Consider the following 23802-nt stretch of genomic DNA (forward strand, 5'->3'; position numbering starts at 1 on the left):
AAGTATAGTATGTTCCTGAAATTTTTAATCAGTGAAAATAGACCCATGGTTCCAATTAGAAACTTCTAAGCATCATCAAAACACACTAAATCAATTTTCTTTGTGAAGATATAAGACAAGAGCAGCATTGTATGGTGTTCTAAAAAAATGGTCAATTTGGACGCGTTTCCAGACTTCGGTTTCTTACCAGAGCGCATCTTTGCACCTACGGTCCTGCTGCCCGGTGGCCGCAGTGCGAAGCCGCCCCCTCGCCTCCCTCGTAGGATGGAGGGAAGCAAGGCGCACGTGTGTTGCGCGTCTAAGCCCCTGGGGAACAGGACCGTGGGCGCAAAGATGAGCTCTGATAAGAAACTGAAACCTAGAAACTCGTCCAAATAAAGCATTTTTACAGAACGCGTAAAATGCTACCCCTGCATTATATCCTTCTAAAAAGAGTTGATTTTGTGGTTTTCAGTGACTCAGCAAGTTTCCAATAAAAACCAGTTTCATTTTCACTAATTAAAAAGTTAATTAACAAATTGTATTTAATTATCTGACTGATTGTTACGACTAGGTCCCTATACTACGTACGCCTGGCCATATAACTCGCCTGCACAAATCGCATTAATTTAGCTTTCACGACCTTTCTAAACATATATGTAAAGCTTAAAACTAAATTGCCGTGTACAACAGTGAAAAGGCGAAACCACCATGTTGGAGCCATATTGCTCCAACATGCCGGTATCGCCTTTTCGCTGGTATAGGATGTCCCATATTACGTTATCCATGTATGGTTCCGTCCGCCTACGTGGTTCCGCCATAATCCACTACGCCGGTATAGGATGTCCCATAATACGACACGCTTGTATGGTTCCGCCTACCTGTATCGTTCCGCCGTACTCCACTATACTGGAGCTGCCTTTTCGCCTGTATAGGATGTCCCATATTACGGTTACGCTTGTATGAGCCTTTTCCATCATCTTTCCATCATCGATATTTTCCTACAGGGCCCCCCCCCCCAAAAAAAAAAGAAATATTAATTGCATGGTACTGATTTGGAGTTTTCCCGAAACTGGCACTGAGACACATTTAAGTCCATTTTCGGGAGAACTCAAATGAGTCTGATGTCTCCGATATTGCTTCTTGGGGTATAGATTGTAATCAGGCTGCGTACAAAAAAGCTTTTTCTTTTCAATGCCCTTTTAAAGCCACTATAACTAGTTGCTGCATCAACTGCAGAAAACTGGATGAACAGACATTTTTAAGAAATAAATGGGAAAACATGAGAAAATATGGCTAACGAAAGTTCTGGCATGCGTAGGGAAAGGCATTTTGAAGGGAGCATCCTGACCGGTACGGTCCAGGTGAGCTCCAGTTAGGATAAAAAAAAGGATGTCCCGTGGATGTCCGTTATCCATAAAAGGTTATTCTTTGGACATCCGGTGGATATTTTAACATGGAATATGTCTCTTTCTGATCATCCGAGGGACGTCCGAAAGTCCGACTTGGATGTACGTGGGATGTCACCTGGATGAACAATTTCTTTGCACAGGCCCATCCTACGGACGTCCCCAGTACGTCCCTGGGATTTCTGCGGATATCCTATGGACGTCCCAATGTTCATTGCAGGATGTCCACCGGATGTTCCTTGGATATCTATTGTCCAGTGGGATGTTCTCAGCTGTTCACTCGCTCCCGCAGCGAGCGCCTTCCGATAATCCTCCCCGTTCCAAAATGCGATGCGACCTCCGTTTACATGGGCTGAATGAATGCGCACTCGCCATCTCGATCCACCTCTGTCTATCGACTTTAATGCGATGCGCTTTGCGCATTATGCCATTTACATGACCGCATATTGACTGCGGCAACTGGATTCAATGCGACTAAGTCGCATTTATGTAAACGCGGCTTATGTTCTTTTTCGACATGTATGGTGTATGTAACGATACCGGTGGTAAACGATAGACGTTTTTGTTGGAAGATTGCGGTCGTCTTTCTGCATGTATGGTTTGGTTATACCGGTGGTGTTGTGGTATAAGCGTTTTTGTTGGAAAGATGGCGGTCGCCTACGTCATCGGACGCAAAATCATACCAGCCATACCGAATCATATCGGCGAGCAAACTGGCTGCCAATATAGACGGACCCGGAGCCATAGCGGTGCCGGTATCTCCAGTTATAGAGAACGCCAAACCAAACTAGCTGCATGTATAATAACAAGAAATTATGATGGTATCATACCAGAACTGTACAAGCAGCAAGTTTGTTTCTTGTACATTTTTCCAATAGGGATAGATATATGCTTGTGGCATCACAGGTTTGTGATAAGTTACTCTTTAAATAAAAAAAATATAAATATATAATTGCATTTTATGAAGGTTCTTGTGAATATAATATTAGAACCAAATATACTCATTCCTATTTTTCGTGAGCTTGTTACCTCGGTAACAGTCGTAGCAACCTCGGTGGCCCGAGGCGAAGTGCCGGACTGCGGATCTCCTATTTATAGGTTCAGCCCAAGCCATAGTAACTGCCATTTAAGATAGGTACATTCAGGTTAATGCGCCGTGTTTCCCCAGAACCTCAAAAGTTTCCTTGCGGGAGGAACGCCTCTCTTTATATCATAGACACTCATCAAGTTGATGTATTAAAGAGGCGACCAAAGATATATAGCTGTGTGGCTATGCCTAGAGTTTTACTTATGCCGTTGCTTAAAAATTAATTAGCTTACATAAAGAAACCCTTAATATAATATATATATTTAAAGCAAAGATTTCCTCATTTTACAGGAATTACGATGGCAGAATTTCTTGGAAACAATATTTGCAGTATCGTTTTATTTTGTTCTCAGGCAATGTTGGTTGTATACATGGTAAAGTTAATCTAATATAGAACTGATATGAATAACATCACCATCATTATCATCATCACCATCATCGTCACCCTACCAAAAAATCCGGTATAACTTTTCGCTATCCGGATTATGGAACCGGAAATCTATCTGGATTCTATCTGGACTCTATCTGGAATTTAGGTTTTCAGAAATTATTCCTTTGTCTGCAATCTGGATTTCGGGTTTCCAGTAACAAATTTCCGGTTCCATAATCCGGATAGTGAAAAGTTATACCGGATTTTTCGGTAGGGCACTCTCTTAACATCTCATGTATTGCAGCATAATCTACTCTACTGTTTAAAGAAACAAACTACTAGAACTGACATTACATCGGCTGTCACCCGAGCATTTCAAGACAGAGCTGATGGAGGCGGTCGGTTTACTACAGACTTGCGCAGCAGAAACACATTTTGCTGTAACCGCATGCTTCTTTCCGTGTACACTAAATTGTTGACTCTATTTTATTGTGTCAAAAGCCTACTTAATCGAGAGGTACAGTCACCGAGAGCCTCAGAAAAACGGCACGCGGTTTATCAAGTTCACACGCCTTACTTTATGATTCCTGCTTCGGCGCTATTATTAACTAAATCCGCAATTTCCTTGGCTGTGGAGCAATAAAAAACGTGTATGGAACTCACCGGCCTTGCATTCCTTAGGCTGTAGGTGCCTATAACATGATTTATCATCTATAGCGAACATAGATGATGGATGATAAATTTATCATCACTAAAATACCTAGTTTTTATATGGAATTTAATATGGGGGGGGGGGGACAAGCCAAGGTGGTGGTGTGAAATAAGGGTCACATTGACTACATAAATGTTGTTTCAATTGAAGAACACTTTGGCTTAGAACAACGTCTTGTGGAACTGCTCGAAAGCGAAAATTTTTCTCAAGCACAAGAAGGCTTCTGTCCTCATTATGGCTGCTACCTTTAACGCCCAGACCGCTGTAGTGGCCTCAGAGACCCCTACAACTCAACTGGTATGTAAACTAGTGGGAGCAGGAATTCAACACATATCGTTTGTGTGTTTACTTTTTTACTTTACTTTATTAATTTACTTTAGAATTAAACAAAGTCAGGGTTCCGAAAGAAAACGTGCTGGAAAAGATTCCCAGCTTTGTTTCTCTCAAAACGTTTTAAGGCACCTTCTAGAAACAACCCAAGGAGTTGCGGTGACCTCTGTGCCATATCGCCTAGTCAAAACTGAAAGGGCCCCTTTTCCGTAATACTTATTGGAAAGCTTAGAACCATCTCTCCTCTATCATCCTTTGTTGTCTTGCCCTATTAATATTGACATATTGACAAAAGCATCATTCCGGGACTTTGCACACTACGGGAGTGTGCATACTACGGGAGCCACTGCATCACATCACGGTCGACGACGGCGATCTCGCCGAATACCACACTGCACCACTTTTGGAGACAGTACAACAGGAAGGCTCAATTAATTTTTTTGTTTGCCCGCCTTCAGGTAAGATGGAAATGCTTATCTATGAGCTGTAATTTGCCCATATAGATGTATTGGGCCTTTGGGTTATGCTCTCGATTGCCTTGAAAAAATTTTCAGCGATACTGATGTCCTTCTTAACTCTCGGAGGCAACCTTTCGCAAAACCCCTGCCCAAACCCCGCATCAAAGGTGAAAGTGAACAGGGTTCTTGGCGGACAAAAAAGCAAACAAAATTATAAGGACATTAAACTTGACCTCCGCTCGTTTCACAAATGAAATATACAGAACGCGTGAAAAGAATCGAAACAGGAAGCAAGCATTTTGATTCTAGCAACAAAATTTTGTCGCAAGTACAGGGCAACGTCTGAACCTACATGCCAAAATCTAACACTTTAAAGCGCTACCTACGGCTTAAACAAAACCTAAACTAATGTCACACACCTCCCCAAACCTATCTCAGACGTGCCTTAAAAACTGGACTACCTTAAACACCGGTCTACAGGAAGAACACTCCTATTTTTGAACTCAAGGGAGAAAAACTGAAACGCCTGGTGATTTGTAGATTCTTTTGTGAAAGGAGTGCATTTCATAGAACAGAAGTTTAACCGAATACCATCGGACTTGTCCATAAAATTGGCAGGAAGCAGACAGCCGCTCCACCAGTCGTTTTGAAACTCTCCGACTTTAAAAAAAAAAAAAAGCATACAATTATTGGTAACCGCAAAATATATATATATATATATATAATAAGGCAAAATATCGGTAAATCAATACTTCAAAAAGCGTGTTTAGGTTTTTGGAAACTATGGGAAAGTGCTCGAGATTTTGCTGGACAATGAGGTCGAATTTTTAGATCGGGGATGACGCATATAACATTGTGTAACTGATAGCACCCAATTTTGTGAGGCGCATGCGCATTTCCATCGTGATTAGGGAGTCGTGTTGTCGTATGTTTTTCTTCGTGGTTTCCTGAGAATAAACCTTTCAGTTGTTAGTCAGCGCTCGTCCTGTCCAGTTTCTTCCTCCGTCCTCCCAAAAATTCGCGCTGTTCCATTATGAATCCATAGCAACTCGCCCAGTTATCCTGTTTACTAACAAAGTCGATGTGTTTTTGTTTGCTAGGTCAACGACAAACTATCGTGACCAACTATTTTTCTCGCACGGACAGAATAACACTCAACATCTGCGCTTACTGAATGTGAATGCTCGCGGTGTGATAAACGTAACTTTTGAGGTAAAAGTCCTTTTACTGATACGCGATCCTGACATTTGAATTACTGAAACCTTACTAACGATATATAGTTAAAATTGTGCATTATAGTTACACCAAACGTTTATATTAAAAAAATGATTGTGAGTCACGGGGAAAGGCGACATTGATATTCCCACCATACCCATCTTAAAGGGGCCCTGCAATCATATTTAAGCGTCTAGCTTTTTTGGGGTTTTCACGTCTCTTGGGGTTCGGGCAAGTCAGCGGGCACGGAGAGAGTAACTTAATATCAGTGCGTCATATTTTTACCGGACGACGCGGAAACTTCCTCCACCGACGAGGGCGACCCGGAGTACCGAAAGCGCGCAAAATGTGACGTCTTTGGTCGTTGGCTTACCACTGGTCAGAGCCGCTAAAGGCTTCTTTTTAGTCGAAATACAATATATAAGTGGCGCCGAACCGTTTCAATTATCTATAAAAGTAGTTTTTGTTCGTTTTTTTTAGATCAGAAAAGAAACGAATGCAGTTTATAAAGTACGGAAACAAGAAATGACCCGTCGACATACACCCCCCCAAGCGGTGGAAAAGGCGGCGCATACTAGAAAAGAGTAGTGGGATCGGGCGCCGACACGGAAAAATCCCGGATGTGCGCGGCGGCGCTGTGGTCGTATGGACAGGGGGATCCGACCGGCTCCAAGCGTTCCGAAGGCCTTGGGTACATTCGGCGGGAAGCTTTGTCTTGCGGTTTAGCCGTTTCGCGGTATGGCAGCGCGAAGTGGCTCCCATTCTGAACTGATCTTTACCCCGTGTTTGCTTTCGTTTGTGGCCAATGAAGTGTCATGCCGAATTAGTGTTTAATCGCGAAGCAAATGCCATGAGAGCCACTATGGCTGCCCGCTGCATGCAGCCTATCCAGAACATGTTTTAGTGGCGCCCTCTCGCGCCATCGACACGGAGTGCGGCAGCCGTGAGCGCTCGCAATGAGCCCACTACCCCTCTAGTTCACGGCCACTCAAGCAACCAAGGACGTCATGAGGGAGGTTATTTTTTGCTTGTTTTTGTAATTTTAATTTGCCCATAACTTTCAAAATAAAGCGAATTTCGAGAAAAAAAAAGTTTCACTAAGTTACTACGTTCAGTGCGCTTAGGTTCGGTGCAAATTAAAAACCAGTAAAAAAATCCTTGCAGGGCCCCTTTAACTACAGTAAGAAGGTATCGAGTGCATTCCGATGACGTAAATAATCCATGGAGAAGGAGAACAAGAGGTACAAAGGACAAAGACAAATCTCGAAACACAGATGGGTGACTGGTGCGCGACCGAAAAAAGCCGATGTCTCCCATTGAAGGCGTTTTATTCAAAGCATTTGCAATTTTGTTCTTATAGTTTGTGCTATATTTCACATGCCTCAATCATTATTGAAATATTTGGCTCATGACAATGATTACCTGTGTACATGTGCAAAACGCGAAAAACTTTGGTTAATTACGGAAATTTTACGCTCAAGAGACTGGAAAATATGCGCGAAAACAATGGTGACACAGCTGCATCCCGTGACCTCCTCAATGTAATATTTTCTTAAAGCCTCACACAAGTTATAGTTAACGCTACTAAAGACATGATGAATCAGGATCAGTGCTTGACTTATTTTTTATAAGTGAGCAACTTGCGCAGCAGAACTTTTAAGGCAAAGGATCAGATAGCATATCAGACGATGACATTGTATTATTTAAGTGCCAACTAGACGGTGAAAACTCGCAATTATAAGCTAAGACCATATTTTGAGATATTACAAAGCCGTTGTTGAATGTGACATTAACATTCTGGATTTATATTTACGAAGTTCAAGCAATATGTTATATTTGAAACGAAATCGTCAGAGGAAGCCTGAACAGTTTTTGCGACACTGGTACAGATCGATATTTCTCTTTCGTTTCATTTCGTATCAAACAAATCGCTAGAAAGAAACCTGTGGTTTACCTGAGAAAACAACGTATAAAACGGCAATGCCTATTGGAAACTTTGTCCTAAAATGTACCAACGAATAAAGCTGTTTATTAGCGAATACTAGAAATACTGCAAATTGCAGTGCTTTTACCTGTATTGTTTTAAATACATAAAGGTGTTTCACATTTAAACATGCCTCCGCCTCAAAACTTGCAGCATGCTCAAATCAACTCGAAAGCAATGATATCAGTATCCACTGCGTATGCTGTCATTTTGCGTGCTGTCAAATCAGGCGTGCAGTAACGGGTTGGAAAATAACACGTACTCATGTTGCACTCACTGAGAGCGTATGAAACGAACGAATGGCCTGGATTATTTTGTTTACGCGTCTTGGTGTGGATACGTTATCCGGCGTTTTCAATGGCCAGTGCAGCTCATCTCATTTATTGGCCGCGAGACGATGTTGTGGGCAGAAACTGAGGAACAGGACGATCAGTAGATCAGATTGTTGGGCTAGTAAGTTTTGGGCCTTAGAATACATTATAGCGCTCAAACAACAAGGACAAAGAGAAGGAACAGACAGCACAGTGCGCTACTAACAACTGATTTTATTACATGAAACGACACTTTTATACCATCCGAGTTTTTGACTTCGCTCCACCAACAGCCAACCCGATGCCAGGCCGCGTCATTGAGGAACGCACGCTCCTTGTCCAGTAGATCAATTCAGGCCACGCTGACACATGCTGCACCACCCTTCTTAATCTCATCTGCCTCAACTATTTCCCTCACATTTTTTTTCCTTGTGCCGTGCCAGAATCTTGCTCTCGGAAAACAACGGCACACACTTCCAGCTTTGACAATGATCCGACAGATGACCGTCCCGATAATTTCCTACTTTAAGTTTGTGTTCCCTCAGCCTATGATTAACACACCTACCGGTCTGACCTATATACTTGTTTCCGCATGATAAGGGGATCTGATATACTACTCCCTCCGCACATTCAACGAAGAGATCCCTGTGTTTCACCACGCATCCCGAAGGGGCCTTACGAAAAGGATCTGTCGTCCTCCATAATCTATTAAGTTTGTTTGGTGCGGAAAACACTACTTTCACGTTTGATCTATTGGCCACATTTTTCAAGCCATGCGCCGTTTTGTGAATGTACGGTATCACCGCGACCTTTTGTTTGTCTCTGAGAGCCATTGGGCTAGGGCAATCTTCACTACACACTCTTTTTAATACGATCTCTGCAACTGACGCCACTACATTCTTCGGTAAGTCAGGTGCCAACAACCGCCTATACTGCGTGCCCAGGCCTTCTGGCATCACATGGTGGCATGATTTTTTGAGGGCGTTCAATACGCACATATTGGCAATACTCCTTTTTACCAGTTTAGAATGAGCTGAATTGTACGGCAACAGGGGTTTCTGGGCTCTAGGGTGGTACATCCAACACACATGTCATTCAGAAAAGATTAGTCTGATATCAAGGAACTGCAACACACCATCTACCGGTAGTTCCCGGGTTAGTATGAGGGGGTGTAAGACATTTTTAAAAACAATAAAGAGGTCATCCACTCTCGACTGGAATTCTGCAGGCCCATGGTTGAACAGAACTAAAAAATCATCCACAAATCTAAAAACTTTGATTTCATTAAAATCGTTGCCTCCATTAAAGTGCTCAAAAAGAACTTTGTCCTGATGGGCTAAAAATGTGTTTCTGAGGATAGGTGCCAAACATGAGCCAATGCATACTCCTTGTTTTTGTATATAGACTCCGTCATTCTATTTTACAAACGTCGATTTAAGATAAAACGAGAGCATTTCAATGAAACTCTCTTCCGTCATGCCGATTTGATTCTGGAAGGCCACTGTACCAAAGCGATCGATACAATGTTCCACGGATGTTATTAACTTGTCGTGCGGCAAAGAGTAGTATAAATCTTTAATGTCAAATGAACAGGCTGAAAATCCTTTGTTGGAGTTATCTTTTAAAAAATCTAAAATATCGTCAGAATTTCTTACCGAAAATGGATCGTTAAAGCCTAAAACTTTCAATTTGTCCTGGAGAAAAGCTCGACCAGATTCTGCCTTGAGCCCCTTTCTGATACTATGACCCTCAGGGGACATTGTTCTTTGTGGGTCTTGGCGCTAAACATGATTTGCAAGCTTCCATCTTTGTTCTTACTGATGCTCTGAGCTGCTCTGAGAACAAAATTGGAAGCTTGCAAATCATGTTTAGCGCCAAGACCCACAAAGAACAATGTCCGCTGAGGGTCACAGTATCAGAGAGGGGCTCATGGCAGAAGCCGGTCGCGCTTCTTCTCCAAGTCAAATTGGAAGTTTTAGGCTTTAACGATCCATTTTCGGTAAGAAATTCTGACGATATTTTAGATTTTTTAAAAGATAACTCCGACAAAGGATTTTAAGCCTGTTCATTTGACATTAAAAATTTATACTACTCTTTGCCGCACGACAAGTTAATAACATCCGTGGAACATTGTATCGATCGCTTTGGTCCTTCCAGAATCAAATCGGCATGACAGAAGAGAGTTTCATTGAAATGCTCTCGTTTTATCTTAAATCGACGTTTGTGGAATGGAATGACGGGGTCTATATACAAAAACAAGGGGTATGCATTGGCTCATTTTTGGCACCCATTCTCAGTAACATATTTTTAGCCCATCAGGACAAAGTTTTATTTTGAGCACTTTAATGAAGGCAACGATTTTAATGAAATCAAAGTTTTTAGATTTGTGGATGATTTTTTTAGTTCTGTTCAACCATGGGCCTGCAGAATTCTAGTCGAGAGTGGATGACCTCTTTACTGTTTTTAAAAATGTCTTACACCCCCTCATACTAACCCGGGAACTACCGGTAGATGGTGTGTTGCAGTTCCTTGATATCAGACTAATCTTTTTTGAAAGACGTGTGTTGGATGTACCACCCTAGAGCCCAGAAACCGCTGTTGCCGTACAATTCAGCTCATTCTAAACTGGTAAAAAGGAGTATCGCCAATATGTGCGTATTGAACGCCCTCAAAAAATCATGCCACCATGTGATGTCAGAAGGCCTGGGCACGCAGTATAGGCGGTTGTTGGCACCTGGCTTCCCGAAGAATGTAGTGGTGTCAGTTGCAGAGATCGTATTAAAAAGAGTGTGTAGTGAAGATTGCCTTCGCCCAATGGCTCTCAGAGATAAACAAAAGGTCGCGGTGATACCGTGCATTCACAAAACGGCGCATGGCTTGAAAAAGGTGGCCAATAGATCAAACGTGCAAGTAGTGTTTTCCGCACCAAACAAACTTAGTAGATTATGTAGGATGACAGATCCTTTTCGTAAGGCGCCTTCGGGATGCGCGGTGAAACACAGGGATCCCTTCGTTGAATGTGCGGAGGGAGTATAGTATATCAGATCCCCTTATCATGCGGAAACAAGTATATAGGTCAGACCGGTGGGTGTGCTAATGATAGGTTGAGGGAACACAAACTTAAAGTATGAAATTATCGGGACGGTCATCTGTCGGATGGATGTCAAAGCTGCAACTGTGTGCCGTTTTTTTCCGAGAGCAAGATTCTGGCACGGCACAAGGAAAAAACCGTGAGGGAGATGGTCGAGGCAGATGAGATTAAGAAGGGTGGTGCAGCATGTTTCAGCGTGGCTTCAATTGATCTATTGGACAATGAGCGTGCATTCCTCAATGACGCGGCCTGGCATCGGGTTGGCTAGTGGTGGAGCGAAATCAGAAACTCGGATGGTATAAAAGTGTCGCTCCATGTAATAAAATCAGTTGTTAGTAGCGCACTGCGCTGTCTGTTTCTCGTCTCTTTGTCCTTGTTTTTTGAGCGCTGAAATGTATTCCAAGAACAGGAGGAGACGAGATCGCTTGGGGACGTCAAAGCTTGGAGCTCTGATTGGAACGATTAGTGGGTAGGCTTAAAGACGCCTTTGTCTGCATTACATTCGCCGAATTCCGGACGCCTGCTTTCTGCGTTCGAACGGAGGAAAGGGCATCTTTTGCTTCCACTATACTGTTCGAGCGTTAGAACGCAGAACGCGGAACGCCTGCGTTCAGCTTCTGGTGTTCGCGTTCAAAGGCGTTCGATGAGTGCAGTGAAGGCGAAGGCTGCTAGCTCTGCGTCCAGCCACTAATCATTTCAACCAGAGCTTCGCGTTCTGACATCCCCGCGCGCTCTTGTCTCCTCCTTTTTCTCAGTTTCTGCCCGCCTAGAGCACTATATAGCTCCTACGGAGCAGAGTAGCGCAATCCTTTGAACCTCGTGTTTTGCCGACAAGATGGCCGACAGAGCGGCTCGGCGCGAGTCACGTGGTACTCAGGGTTCCAGGAGGCGGCCCGCCCTATGGGAGAATACACGGAGATCGATACAACACGGCTGATTAAAAAATGAACGGCGAGTTCACACTTTTCAAAACTAGTCTGCCGTGAAGTTAGTAAAGCACTAAACACTTTGTCAAAGTTTTAATAATATTGGATGCCTGTGCAAATTTTGAGAAGGCAATTTCCAAGGCAATGGCGTTTGAAGCAGACGCTTTTTGCTCGCAGCGGATTTGGGCTTTTCGGGTTGGCCGGTGCGGGTCACGTGAATGGTGTGACGTCGCCGTGTCGTCTGCTGCATGATGCCGCTCAAGCAATTTTTTAAAAAAAAGTCAGGTTCTTGCGGGTCACAAAACTTATCGCAAATTATTCAAAAATGTTCCATTATTATGTCACAAATGATTGCCATTCCGTATATTCCCACAATACTGAAGAAACAACGATTTTCTCACGTTCTCCATGCATTTCTGACCGCAGTTGGAACCTCCGGGCGTTCGCCGCTAGTCGCCGAAAGGCGGCGTTCTAGATTGCGCTACTCTGCTCCGAAGGAGCTACATAGTGCTCTATGCCCGCCTGGATTGCTCGGGACTCGTCTTGGCCATACAGTACAATAAACGCTACACTCTTAGAAAAAAGGGTCAGTATAGTCCTCCCTAAATGGAGGAACGCTCTTGACACATATGTTCCTTCAGAAAGGGAGAAACTTTCGTCCCTTAAGCAGGGGAGGAAAAGTTTCTCCGTCGACTGCATCTCATTATGGCGGCCACGAATCGAGCAAATCGAGCTCGGTAAGGCTTAACGAGAACACGAAGTCTATTGCACGAAGCGAGAGGAGCAGGAAATAAAAACGTAACACGAGCTTTCCGCGAACTGTATTTATTACCGAAGTTTCTTTACCCCTGCAGGTAAAGAAACTTACGTTTCGAAAGCATGCAGTCACTCAGTCTTCTCATCGTCAGCACTGCGATGTTCAACGGAGACAACCGGCACTCAGTTCGCGCACTTTATGTCCTACCTTTGCTATTCCTCGAGCCACAATTCCTTCGTCAACCGTAGCGTCAACCGCACATCACGGAGGAGCGAAAATCATTCGCCCGCAAAACCAAAAGCCGCTCTCAAAAAAAAGCAAATCCGAAGCAACCTCTTGGCTTACCTCAGCACGGTAACACGAAATTATGGCGTAGCCGCGTAGCGTAAAAGGATGTTAAATCGCTTGCCACCAGATGGCAGGGTCAAGCAGAGTAATCGCACGTAGCTAGGCTAGGTGGCGCTAGGTACCGCCCAATTCATGTTTTACAAAAAAATATTATTTTCTTACGCCACAATTACGTTTCCTTTTCTTCGGAATCTCTCACACATGTAGACACGTTGCGCACACTACAAACATCAGGTTAATAGCATCCTCGATCATCCGCACCGGTGCGCACCGGTGCACTGAGTAGCGCCCCGTCGTCTTCGACCAACTGCACCGGTGCGCATCCGACGTCCTCGATCAACGGTGCGCACCCTCCCGGTGCGGCTTTTCGTTGCCCCAACGTGCACCAAGAAAATCGACGGTGCGCCGGGGTGCAGTCCCATCAGGCATTGCGGCCTGGAGCGGGAATCGAGAAGATGGCGGGAGTAGCAGACGCGCAGTTTGTCGAGATGGCGACCTTACGAAAACGAGCACTCCTCGCAGCGGCACTCGATGAGTTCCTTAGCTCTTCGGACAGCGAGGACGACGAGTTTTTTACCATCGCCGCGATTACCGGTGATTGCTGCGGTGGCAAAGAGCGCCCGAAAGTCATGAACTTCGTGGAGAGCGTTGTGAGGCGCTTCGATAACACCGAGGTACGGCTATTATCTGGTGGTACTCTTTCTTAAACCAGTGATAATGGGAAAGATATATTTTGTTGTTGTTGTTTTGTTTTTTTTCAGTTCCGAAAGCATTTCCGGGTAGCCCGAGACGTGTGCTACAAAGTGATAGCTGACTATGAGAAGTCGGAGTTCTATCCTCGTGGCCATGGTCCCTACTCCCGGAAGACTGCTGAAGAACATGTACTTTCCTTCCTTTGGTGAGTAAGTTAGGTCGGAAGATTACTCTCAATCTGAGCTTTGAATATGACAGTGCTCTTGTTTTCTATTTTGCGCTCTCGGCGCGTTTTGTATTTAATCTTGTTACCACTTTATTGTTCGTAGCTCTGTTGGAGGTATGAGTCATATTCTTTTTTTGTGTGTGTGTGTTTTTTGTTGTTTTTTTTTCCTCCCTGCCACGGCCCTACGGGCTAGCAGTATGTACAAATAAATAAATAAAAGTACTTTTTTTTTTTTTTTCAGGTTTGCTGGAAACAAACTAAGTGAGCGAGCTGTCGCAGTGATATTTGGCATGGCAGAAAGCACTCTTCATGACATCGTCGAGCGGGTGGCAAGCTTCTTGGAAAGCATCAGTACCGACGTCATTCATTTTCCCATATCTGCACAAGCTAAGGTTGCGGCTAGTGCGAAATTCGAAAAGGTAAAGTTAGTTTTGCACCTGCTTGAAAAAGTACTGATCACAAATTAACTTCAGATTTCAGGCTTCCCTCGTGTTTTGGGCTGTGTGGATGGCACCTATGTGGACACCAGATGCCCTGCACATAAAATTCCATCCACGTATACGAACAGACGCGATAAGAAGTCCTACAGCATGCAAGCAATTTGCGATTCTGATCGAAAGTTCCTAGATGTCTTTCTCGGGCACACGGGGAAAACACACGACGCACAGGCATTCAGGCGGTCCTTTGTCTTGGATGACTTGCCACAAATCTGTGAGGGTGACAAGTATCATATACTAGGAGATGCAGCGTACCCCATAAGAGAGTACCTCCTAACTCCATTTAGGAACTACGGCAAACTCGTGCCGGACGAGCTGAACTACAACTTAAAGCTGAGCCAGACACGTGTCCGAATAGAAAATGCCTTTGGGCTACTGAAGGGACGCTTCAGGCAGCTTTTATACCTTGAGTTCTGGAGTGTCAACAAGGCCACACAGTTTATTCTTGCGTGTTGCGTCTTGCACAATTTGTGTATCGACGCAGGAGACACAGATATAGATGAGGAAGAAGTAAAAAATGCAAGCAAGGGTCGCAAGCCAGGCCCGGGCGACGCTTGGGCTAAAGAAAACCCCAAGAAGGAGAAGCTACTAAAACAACTGGGTGAAGAAAAGAGAAAAAAAATTGCATGCTACCTTCGCACAGTCCAGTAACTTGTCAACGTTCCTGTGCACCACTATGTTGTAGGAAAGTGTGCGGCACCTGCCAACTTTTTTGTGCACTCTGTTGTAAGGAAATAACATAATAAAGTAATTATGCATTTGACCTGATCCTGTGTTCTGCAAAGCAATAGCATACATAGTTTCTACAGCCTCAGAAACCAACTAGAAAAATAACTACATTAAATTTAATATTTATAAATACAAAAAAGGAATGGAAGTCTGTCCATATAAAAGCACGTCTTGGCTGATAATCCTTACATCTACACGTCTACCATTAGGCTTCAAGATCCTTTTCAGGCGCCAGAAGACTGCGCAAAACCTCCAGCTTCTCTTTGTGGCGACGTTCCCGCTGCTCTTCTCTGTGCATGTGTATCTTCCACATCATTTCGCACACAGGGTTCACCTTCTGCTTCTTTGGCATATTCTGGCTTAGAGCTATCCAAACTGTGTGGAGTGGCCGAGGACTTAAACTCGACTCGCCCAGGTCCTCTAAGAAGCTCCGGTTCTACGCTGTCGTCAATGGACTTGATTTTTTGAAATTCCTCATCGTAGGGAACAGAAACGGGATTTGCACCTGATGAGGCGTTGTGTTGTTTTCGTTCTGTCCGGCGTTTCTTTATGGTTTTAAAGCGGTTCTGACATTGATCTGCTGTTTTGTGGGAGCCAAGGTCATTAGCAATGTCCTCCGAGATGGCTGCCCACATGGCTTTTTTGTTTTTAAAGGTTTTCATGGGCCCCACTCGGCTCAGGTAACTCTGATATTTATCAAGAAGCAGCCTGGTTTCTCCTTCACTCCATTCACTCTGGGTTGGAGCACCATCAGGCAGGATGCAGTCCTTTCCTTGAAAAAAACGGTTACCTGTTGTCTCTTCAGACTCTGGAAGCAAAAAATAAGCTTAGATCAACACACTGAAATGTTTTAGAACTAATAATAGTAGCTAAATCTTGTTTAATATAAAATAAGTTTAAAATTTATTGCAACAGAGAAGCCGTTTGCATTATTTAAGTTGTCCATGGTGTATTTTAATTTTAAAAAGCGAGTAGGGAGTCTAGGGACTGCTGTTTCAGCATAACTTGGCAAACAGTAGGGTCCCAGTGAGCCCATTGGAGTGTTTGAGGGAAGCACATGACAATGTATACCGACAGTGTTAACCGAGCTCTTGACATACTTTGCTCTGTTGCCCCGACTGGCTCACGAGGTTCAAACTTTCTCCCTTTTTCAGCTCATGCTGAAATAGAATATAGAACATCCTGGCAAAACCCAACAAGGACTCTCGGCAACCTACATTGCACTACAAATTATAGGGCTGTGCTAATGTATATGCTTGTGTTGACTGATACACATCATGCGTCCCGAAGCAGTACAATCCCTTGTCTCTTATGAAGGACGGTCATCACAAGGCTCGTTCAATTTACTTGCACCTCCTGCACCGGTACAGAAAAGTGTAGGGCAGTGTACTTCCGGTATGTGTATTAAGCTACACCCGGAAGTACACTACCCTAGACTTTCGGCACCGGCGCAGGAGGTGCAAGTAAATCGAACGAGCGTGCTGTGACCATAGTCTGGAGCAGGAGTAGGACCTAGACTAGCCCCGACAGAAGAGACGGTGCTTCCTTGATGCCGATGAAGGCTTGGCAGCTCCGAGGTGGAACCCATTGTGAAGAATGAGACAAGACTCACTGGTGCTGATGAACAATGGGTCTAAGGTGGTTGCCTTAGAATGTTTAATATGTACCAGTTCAATTGTGATGCCAAGCGTGAAATGAAACAAACACGAAACATACACATACAAATGGCATAATCGAAGTAATGATTTTAGTGAATAAAAATATTATTTACAAATACAACAGTGTCCCTCCCTTATACAATAACAGCTAGAAGGAAGAATGTGGCAGGTTAAAATCTCACTATACACAAATCTTGAAAATCACTTCAAGTGGTTAAGTAGCAGCACTGTTCCTTTAATCTCCAGCACAAAGTCATTGCTTCCCAAAAGGCAATTGAAATCCTTTTCAATTGCCTTTTGGGAAGCAATTCAAGACACAATATAACTTTTCCCCCTTCAATAACAAAACAAAACTACCAGGTCACCAGAGAAAGTGTAAGCATATAAAAAATACACTGTGTAAATTCACAACCCAAGTTGTAGGTGTTTGTTATGGATATAACCCAGCCCAGGAGGCTCCAAACAGGTTGAGCAGTCAAGGGACCTGCAGCAACTGCTGTACCCTTTTATGGCCTCCATAGTAAACCTGAGACAGGAATAATAAAAAAAGACAGAAAAACAAAGTGCTAAACACAGCTTGTCTCGGTTTTGCTATGGATGTCATTCATCAGCTTGCCTGAGTTGTTTCGCTTTCTTCACCATCCTATGCACTATGTACTGTGTGCAGATTATGATATGGTGCTAGTTGCACTGCCACATCAGTTCATCTTAGAACGCTTTCACATGCGTTTTACGAAGGGTGATTCTACTCTGTGTAGTACCTGATGCCAACAGCTGCATCGTAAGGAAAGTGCAAAGAAATAGATAGGAATAAAATGCTGCCATAGCACAGTCAATACTAAAAGCTTGTCTGGAACACACTTTCACATGCTTCAGAGCAAAAAATTAACAAATTCATTGCAACAAAAATGGAATGATGTCACCACACCAGGCAAAGCACACACCCTTGTCCATCCTAACGAAAGAGTGAGTTGATATCCATATAGGAAATGCACATGTCATGTCATATAAGCATTTGGCTTGGAGAAGAAAAAGAAAACACTGAACACTCCGGTACTGGAAATCAAAAACATTCAGCTAAAATTAAATATGATCAATAGACTCATAAAGAAAAGGTGATGTCTTGTGGCAGGAGAGTACATAGCTCTTGAGAGGTGTCGGAAGTTTCTTTCTTGATGAACTGGCCGGCCTTGCAATGTGGTCGGCTCAGAAGTTGCTGATTGACATGCACATTATTATCACCATCACTCACACCTGTGCTGCCTGGAAGAGGAGGCACTGACGAAGGCATGCCTGGACAAGACACAATGAGGGCGCTCGTAGTCACCGGTGAAAAAGGCTGGACAGGATCATGAACGTTGGGACCCTCGGACAGCAGAAGTTTGGATCAGGAGCACAGGCAAGCACTGTCACCTGAAATGGACTTGGCACAGCAGGTGCCCAGCTGCAACTGGGTAACTCGTGAAATAAGCAGGTACACATGACCACATTGAACAGGATTCCCAGAGGATCACCATCGTCATCCCAGTAGGAATTTGTATTGTGTTGTTCTGAAAGAGTGGATGTCATTGTTAACTTGGAGGCATTGCACGTTTGACCGTCCGGAAACTTGTACGTTGCTGGATTTGGGGTGTAGCGAATTTCCAATGTAACTTGTCCTTGCTTCGTGGTTGAAAAATGTGAACGGCTTGATCAGTGAAGAACCGTAGCCGTTGACCATTCGAAATATGACTAAAGGTGCACCTGCCCACATAAATCAGGTTGACCTGAAAAATTGTTTGGAGCTTTTGAGGATGACATCTGTAGTGGTCGTGGATGGCCACTATGAATGCGTAGAAAGAGACAGGAAAAGCGACGATAAAGAGTGCCTCAAAAGGCTTGTAAAAATGCTGAAAGGCTTAAATTGTGGGGCGCGAGATGCCGGTGTCCCGGGATCCATGTGCGAATCCCGGTGAACGGAAAGACGTCAAGCCAGCTCGGAGTTTCCATGAAGACTTCTTTCCTCGTGACCAGCATACAGACATTCAGATCCACGGGGATCAGCACTGCCGTTCACACGGGCAGATATGCCACTGCCGGACAAGTGGTGCCATCTCGTCGCAGCAGCACACACCATGAACTTCTTGAGATTGTTAATAGCACACTACAACATCCTCTGAAAATCTCAATTGAACCTACCGTGCGAGTCAACTAAATCTTTGTCCCTTTGAAGGAACCGCATAAATTGGTTTCTTAATGCATCACGCTAATATTTTGTACAGAGGTGGCCAAAAATAGTGCATTTAGTGCATCGAAATTTCAAATAACTAATTAAATCACCAGTGTGAAAATAAGATATGAAGTCCAATCACCTTGCCAACATATGTCAAACTGCTGCCATCTCTTGGCTCTTGTATCACCTGTCTTTCACTTAAAGACGGCCGCCATAGGTAGCTAATTCACACTCTGGTAAGCTCATTCTTTGGAAATTTTATACACAAAATTTACCACCTTCGTCCCCCTGTACAAACTCGTAGTCGTGCGGTCCCTTCAGGCCAGCGATGCATTTGGCTCACACGGGATGTATCCGTTCATGGAGCAACACAGAAGGCGCTTCTCCTGTTGCTGAGTGAAAAGTTGGACGGCAGGTTTGTATGCCCTTGCTCTGGAAACTTGAAGTATGCACATAAAAAAAAAAAAAAGTCATAGACAAATACGCACCGCTGATGGCCGTCGAAGGTTGTACTGCACTGCCGTCCGTCGAAGGTCCTGCGCCGCCGATCGTCGAAGGTCCTGCGCCGACGATCGTCGAAGGTCCTGCGCCGCCGATCGTCGAAGGTCCTGCGCCGCCGATCGTCGAAGGTCCTGCGCCGCCGATCGTCGAAGGTCCTGCGCCGCCGATCGTCGAAGGTCCTGCGCCGCCGATCGTCGAAGGTCCTGCGTCGCCGACCGTCGGAGGTCCTGCGCCGCCGGCAAACGAGGATGCCCAGGCTTGCAACCTCGACGAATCTGTTTGATACAAAACTTTAAATGAAATAATCTGATCCCTCGTCAGTGATGCATAAAAGGACATAAGTCATGTATCAAGCAAAACTGTACGCCAACTCTTATTTTTTTTAGAAAAAAAACAACTCGCCGGCCATCAGATCGTCGAGGTCCGCCTTGGATAACGTCACGCGATGTCTGGCACCATTCACAAAAACCTCAACCGTGTTCATCTTTTACCACTGCAAAAAGAACACGCAAACAAAAAGGAAGGCCAAGCCCGCTGACAGCTGTCAAAAAGAGAAAAGCGTCTGCTCAATTGCAATGCGCGCCAAAATCCAGGTGACGCATGGTGGCGCTACCGCCGACACAGGCGCGGTGCAGTTTGTCTTCGATGTTGCACCGACTTCGTGCTCCACCACCGAGGGGCACTGTGCACCGTGCTGGTTTCGGGGCGGCTCCAGTGCGAGTTGATCGAAGATGCTATAACATATATTGAACGCATACACAGGCATCGCACATACAAACATCAATACAACAGCATACTACCCCGATCACTACTACCGAGCCCTGCGTTTCCGTCTTTTATAGTGGTCGTTTTGAACGTACGGAATTTTTCGGGGACTCCCTAAGCAAAAACAAATATTCCGAACACGTTCATTCTTTTCCAGCAATGTCATACATCTGAGGCTATTTTTAATGGCTCAGGGGATGAATCTCTTATTAAAAAGAAGACGCTCGATCATGCCATAATTATTTGAAAGCCAATAAATCGAGCCGCTCCAATGTGGTTCCAAGCCATGAGTTTGTTTTCCCGCATGGCCCTTCGTAGCCAGTATTTATATTGTAGTGTTCGTTTTTCTATTTGTGCTGTTCGCGCAAAGCTGCAATTGCCGTCTTGAATTAATCTCTGTAGAGCGGATATCCACTCAGATGGAAGTGATGCTTCACGGGCACAGAAATCGCTTTTCGATCAACTTGAATGCAGTCAAAGCCGCGACTTCCGACAACTGTTAAGTGTACGGAGCTGCGCCGTTGCTAGAGCACTATATAGCTCCTACGGAGCAGAGTAGCGCAATCCTTTGAACCCCGTGTTTTGCCGACAACATGGCCGACAGAGCGGCTCGGCGCGAGTCACGTGGTACTCAGGGTTCCAGGAGGCGGCCCGCCCTATGGGAGAATACATGGAGATCGACATAACACGGCTGATTAAAAAACTAAAGGCGAGTTCACATTTTTCAAAACTAGCCTGTCGTGAAGTTAGTAAAGCGCTAAACACTTTATCAAAGTTTTAATAATATCGGATGCGTGTGCAAATTTTGAGAAGGCAATTTCCAAGGCAATGGCGTTTGAAGCAGACGATTTTTGCTCGCAGCGGAGATGGGCTTTTCGGGTTGGCCGGAGCGGGTCACGTGAATGGAGTGACATCACCGTGTCGTCTGCTGCATGATGCCGCTCAGGCAATTTAAAAAAAAAAAAAAGTTACGTCCTTGTATGGCACAAAACTTATCGCATATTATTCTAAAATGTTTCATTATTATGTCAAAAATGATTGCCATTTCGTACATCCCTGCAATACTGGAGAAACAACGATTTTCTCACGTTCTCCATGCATTTCTGACCGCAGTTGGAACCTCCGGGCGTTCGCCGCTAGTCGCCGAGAGACGGCGTTCTAGATTGCGCTACTCTGCTCCGAAGGAGCTATATATATAGTGCTCTAGCCGTTGCGAGCTCGAAAACTTTTAGCGCTTAGAGTGCCTTCATACACACGCGCTCTTTTGCTTGAGTGGTGACATCTCAGCCATTTTTCCGCCCAATCGTTGTTTTATGCACGTTGAAGTGCGCGCAATCCGGTGTCGCTCAGCTCGAGCGCGTAGCTTTGGCTAATGCATAGACGCCATTTTACCGCCCAAGTCACGCACCAAGTGCGCGAGAGCGTCACGCGCTGGCACATTCAGGGCAACAATGGATGTCTTCACCCTGAGACAGACAGACATGTAGGCACCCTATTAGCGCTCATCCCAGCGCGCCACCTAGAGGGCAGTTTCTACAGGAACCGTAATATATTTAAACAGTAAAATAAAGGATAGCGTTTTTTGTTTTTTTTTTCGATTTTGCCTGTCTTTTTTTTTTTTATGCTAAACTTCCATTATAAATATACGTACTTTCCGTCATACTTTCGTAGTGTTATCTTTTCCCCAGAGCGCAATCGCTCTCGGGGACCGACAGTCACATTGGCCACTGTACGATAGGAGCTTACCGTTCAGACCAGCGTTCCAACATGACTATCCACACGTCGATCGACTGCACCTAATCCCTCAAGTGGTTTTAAACTCTTTTAATGTAAAGCGGAATGTCATCCTGCGACACCCCGGCCCCTCCGATAACGGCCCGACCAGCGGCATCAATGCCCGACAGTTTACGTCATCTCATCTTGTTGTTACACCACTGATACGCGAACACACGGTCACATCGGCGATAATTCCAGTCTTCTGTTCACAACCCACAACACTGCTATCACGATGTCGCTGACACGAAGAAATACAGAACCACGTTGACGATGTTGCTGACACGCAGAAGAATCACGTTGAACGCCGGTTGGCACTCGGCACGGGACAACGGAACCGAACTCAGCATGGAAGGCACCCAGGCAGCCGGCAGGAAAACCTGCCTTCCTTGGACGCAGTTCCCGCGATTTCCATAACGTCGAAAACGTCCACACAGTTCCTCGTGGTTTCGCTGCTGTAGCAGCTGTAGTTCCGCGTGTGTCCCGCAAATTGGAGACGGCCGTCTTACCCAGTGTATGTAGCGCTGCTGGCACTGCTCCGGAACTTCGCTGTTTCTAGCGGCTTCGTTAGTTCGTTTGATAAAATTAGTGGTAAAAACGTCAATGCAACCGAAATGTTCTGCACGTTTGGACTAGAAGACGGAATTACAGGCGGCCTTCGCTGCCGCTGAAGCTCAATCAACTCAACATTAATTTATTAAACAACGTGCGCGATGTGCTCGAAAAACGATACCGAAAGAAGATGGGTCGAGAGGGCGAAAGCTTTCTCCGGTCTGCCTGGAGGAGGAAAACGTCTCGGAGAATAATAAGGACTTTAATTTTCCTTTCATCGGTCTGTGTTTGTTTATGTGTGTTTTGGTAAACAAAAACTAAAAAAAAAAAAAACTTCACAAAAAAAAAAAAAAAACCCACTTTCCTGGGGATCGAACCGTTGACCGCTTGGTCAGTAGCGCGATGTTCTACCCCTGCGCCAACTGAACAAGGAGGAACTCGACCTCCTCCTTTCATCTGAACTGCCGTTCCTCCCTTCACTGGGCAACTTGTCCGCAACAAGGAGCAACAGTCGCTTTTACTACCTTTCTCCTCCCTTTTTTCTTAGAGTGTAGGGGTTCAGGTGGCGCTAGTGTGCTGTTGCATTTTGAAGCAGACAGCAACCAGCAGGGCCGGCCATAGAGCAGCAAGCGCCCTAAGCAAACTGCGGCCGTGGCGCCCTCCCCTCTCCTATTTTCGCACCCAACAGCACATTGTTAGTAAATATGCCAGAGTGACCCAGCGCGTAGGGTCGCGATTTTTTCGTTGTCAGTCGAGAACCACATCCTAAAAACAAACGACGTTCGCAAGTATTGAGAGTTTTGTCGGCACCGTGATCAAATGATTCAAAATACGCTTATTTCTCAGATTAACCAAATTTCAGCTGTGGGTCTCCCATAGAAATCGTCTGATAGAAAGAGAAAACAAAAGCACAAATTAACCATGTCGAATACCCTAGCAGGCAACCTTCCGAGCCTTCAACATATGGCTCCGGCTTGCGAGATATCCAGGCTAGACGCTATCCTGTTTTCAATGGACAAAATTGCCAGTGACGATAACCTGTCATCTTCCATAGTTGATCTTAGGTATGTCTTAATAAGCTTTAATTTTGAAAAATTGCTCTCAGCGATGGCCACTGAATTAAAATTAACTGTTGGGCTAGTTGGTTACACATTTTAATTACAAGAGCGTTTTGTAATTAAGGTGGCCACTGACACTGGCAAAGTGAGGAGGATCCTCA

The 23802-nt window shown here is 44.7% G+C and overlaps 1 protein-coding gene across 1 annotated transcript; it reads left to right on the forward strand.

Moving 5' to 3' along the window:
• Positions 1-13399: 13399 nt before the first annotated feature.
• LOC120849996 (protein ALP1-like) lies at positions 13400-15207 on the forward strand. The gene is made up of 4 exons (XM_040505306.2): positions 13400-13651; positions 13739-13875; positions 14138-14315; positions 14370-15207. Exons 1-4 carry the CDS (start codon positions 13433-13435, stop codon positions 15042-15044), a joined length of 1209 nt encoding a protein of 402 aa, XP_040361240.1. The 5' UTR covers positions 13400-13432; the 3' UTR covers positions 15045-15207.
• Positions 15208-23802: the final 8595 nt, after the last annotated feature.

Source organism: Ixodes scapularis, unplaced genomic scaffold, assembly GCF_016920785.2.
Source record: "Ixodes scapularis isolate PalLabHiFi unplaced genomic scaffold, ASM1692078v2 PGA_scaffold4__175_contigs__length_147842914, whole genome shotgun sequence".
Lineage (NCBI taxonomy): Eukaryota > Metazoa > Arthropoda > Arachnida > Ixodida > Ixodidae > Ixodes > Ixodes scapularis.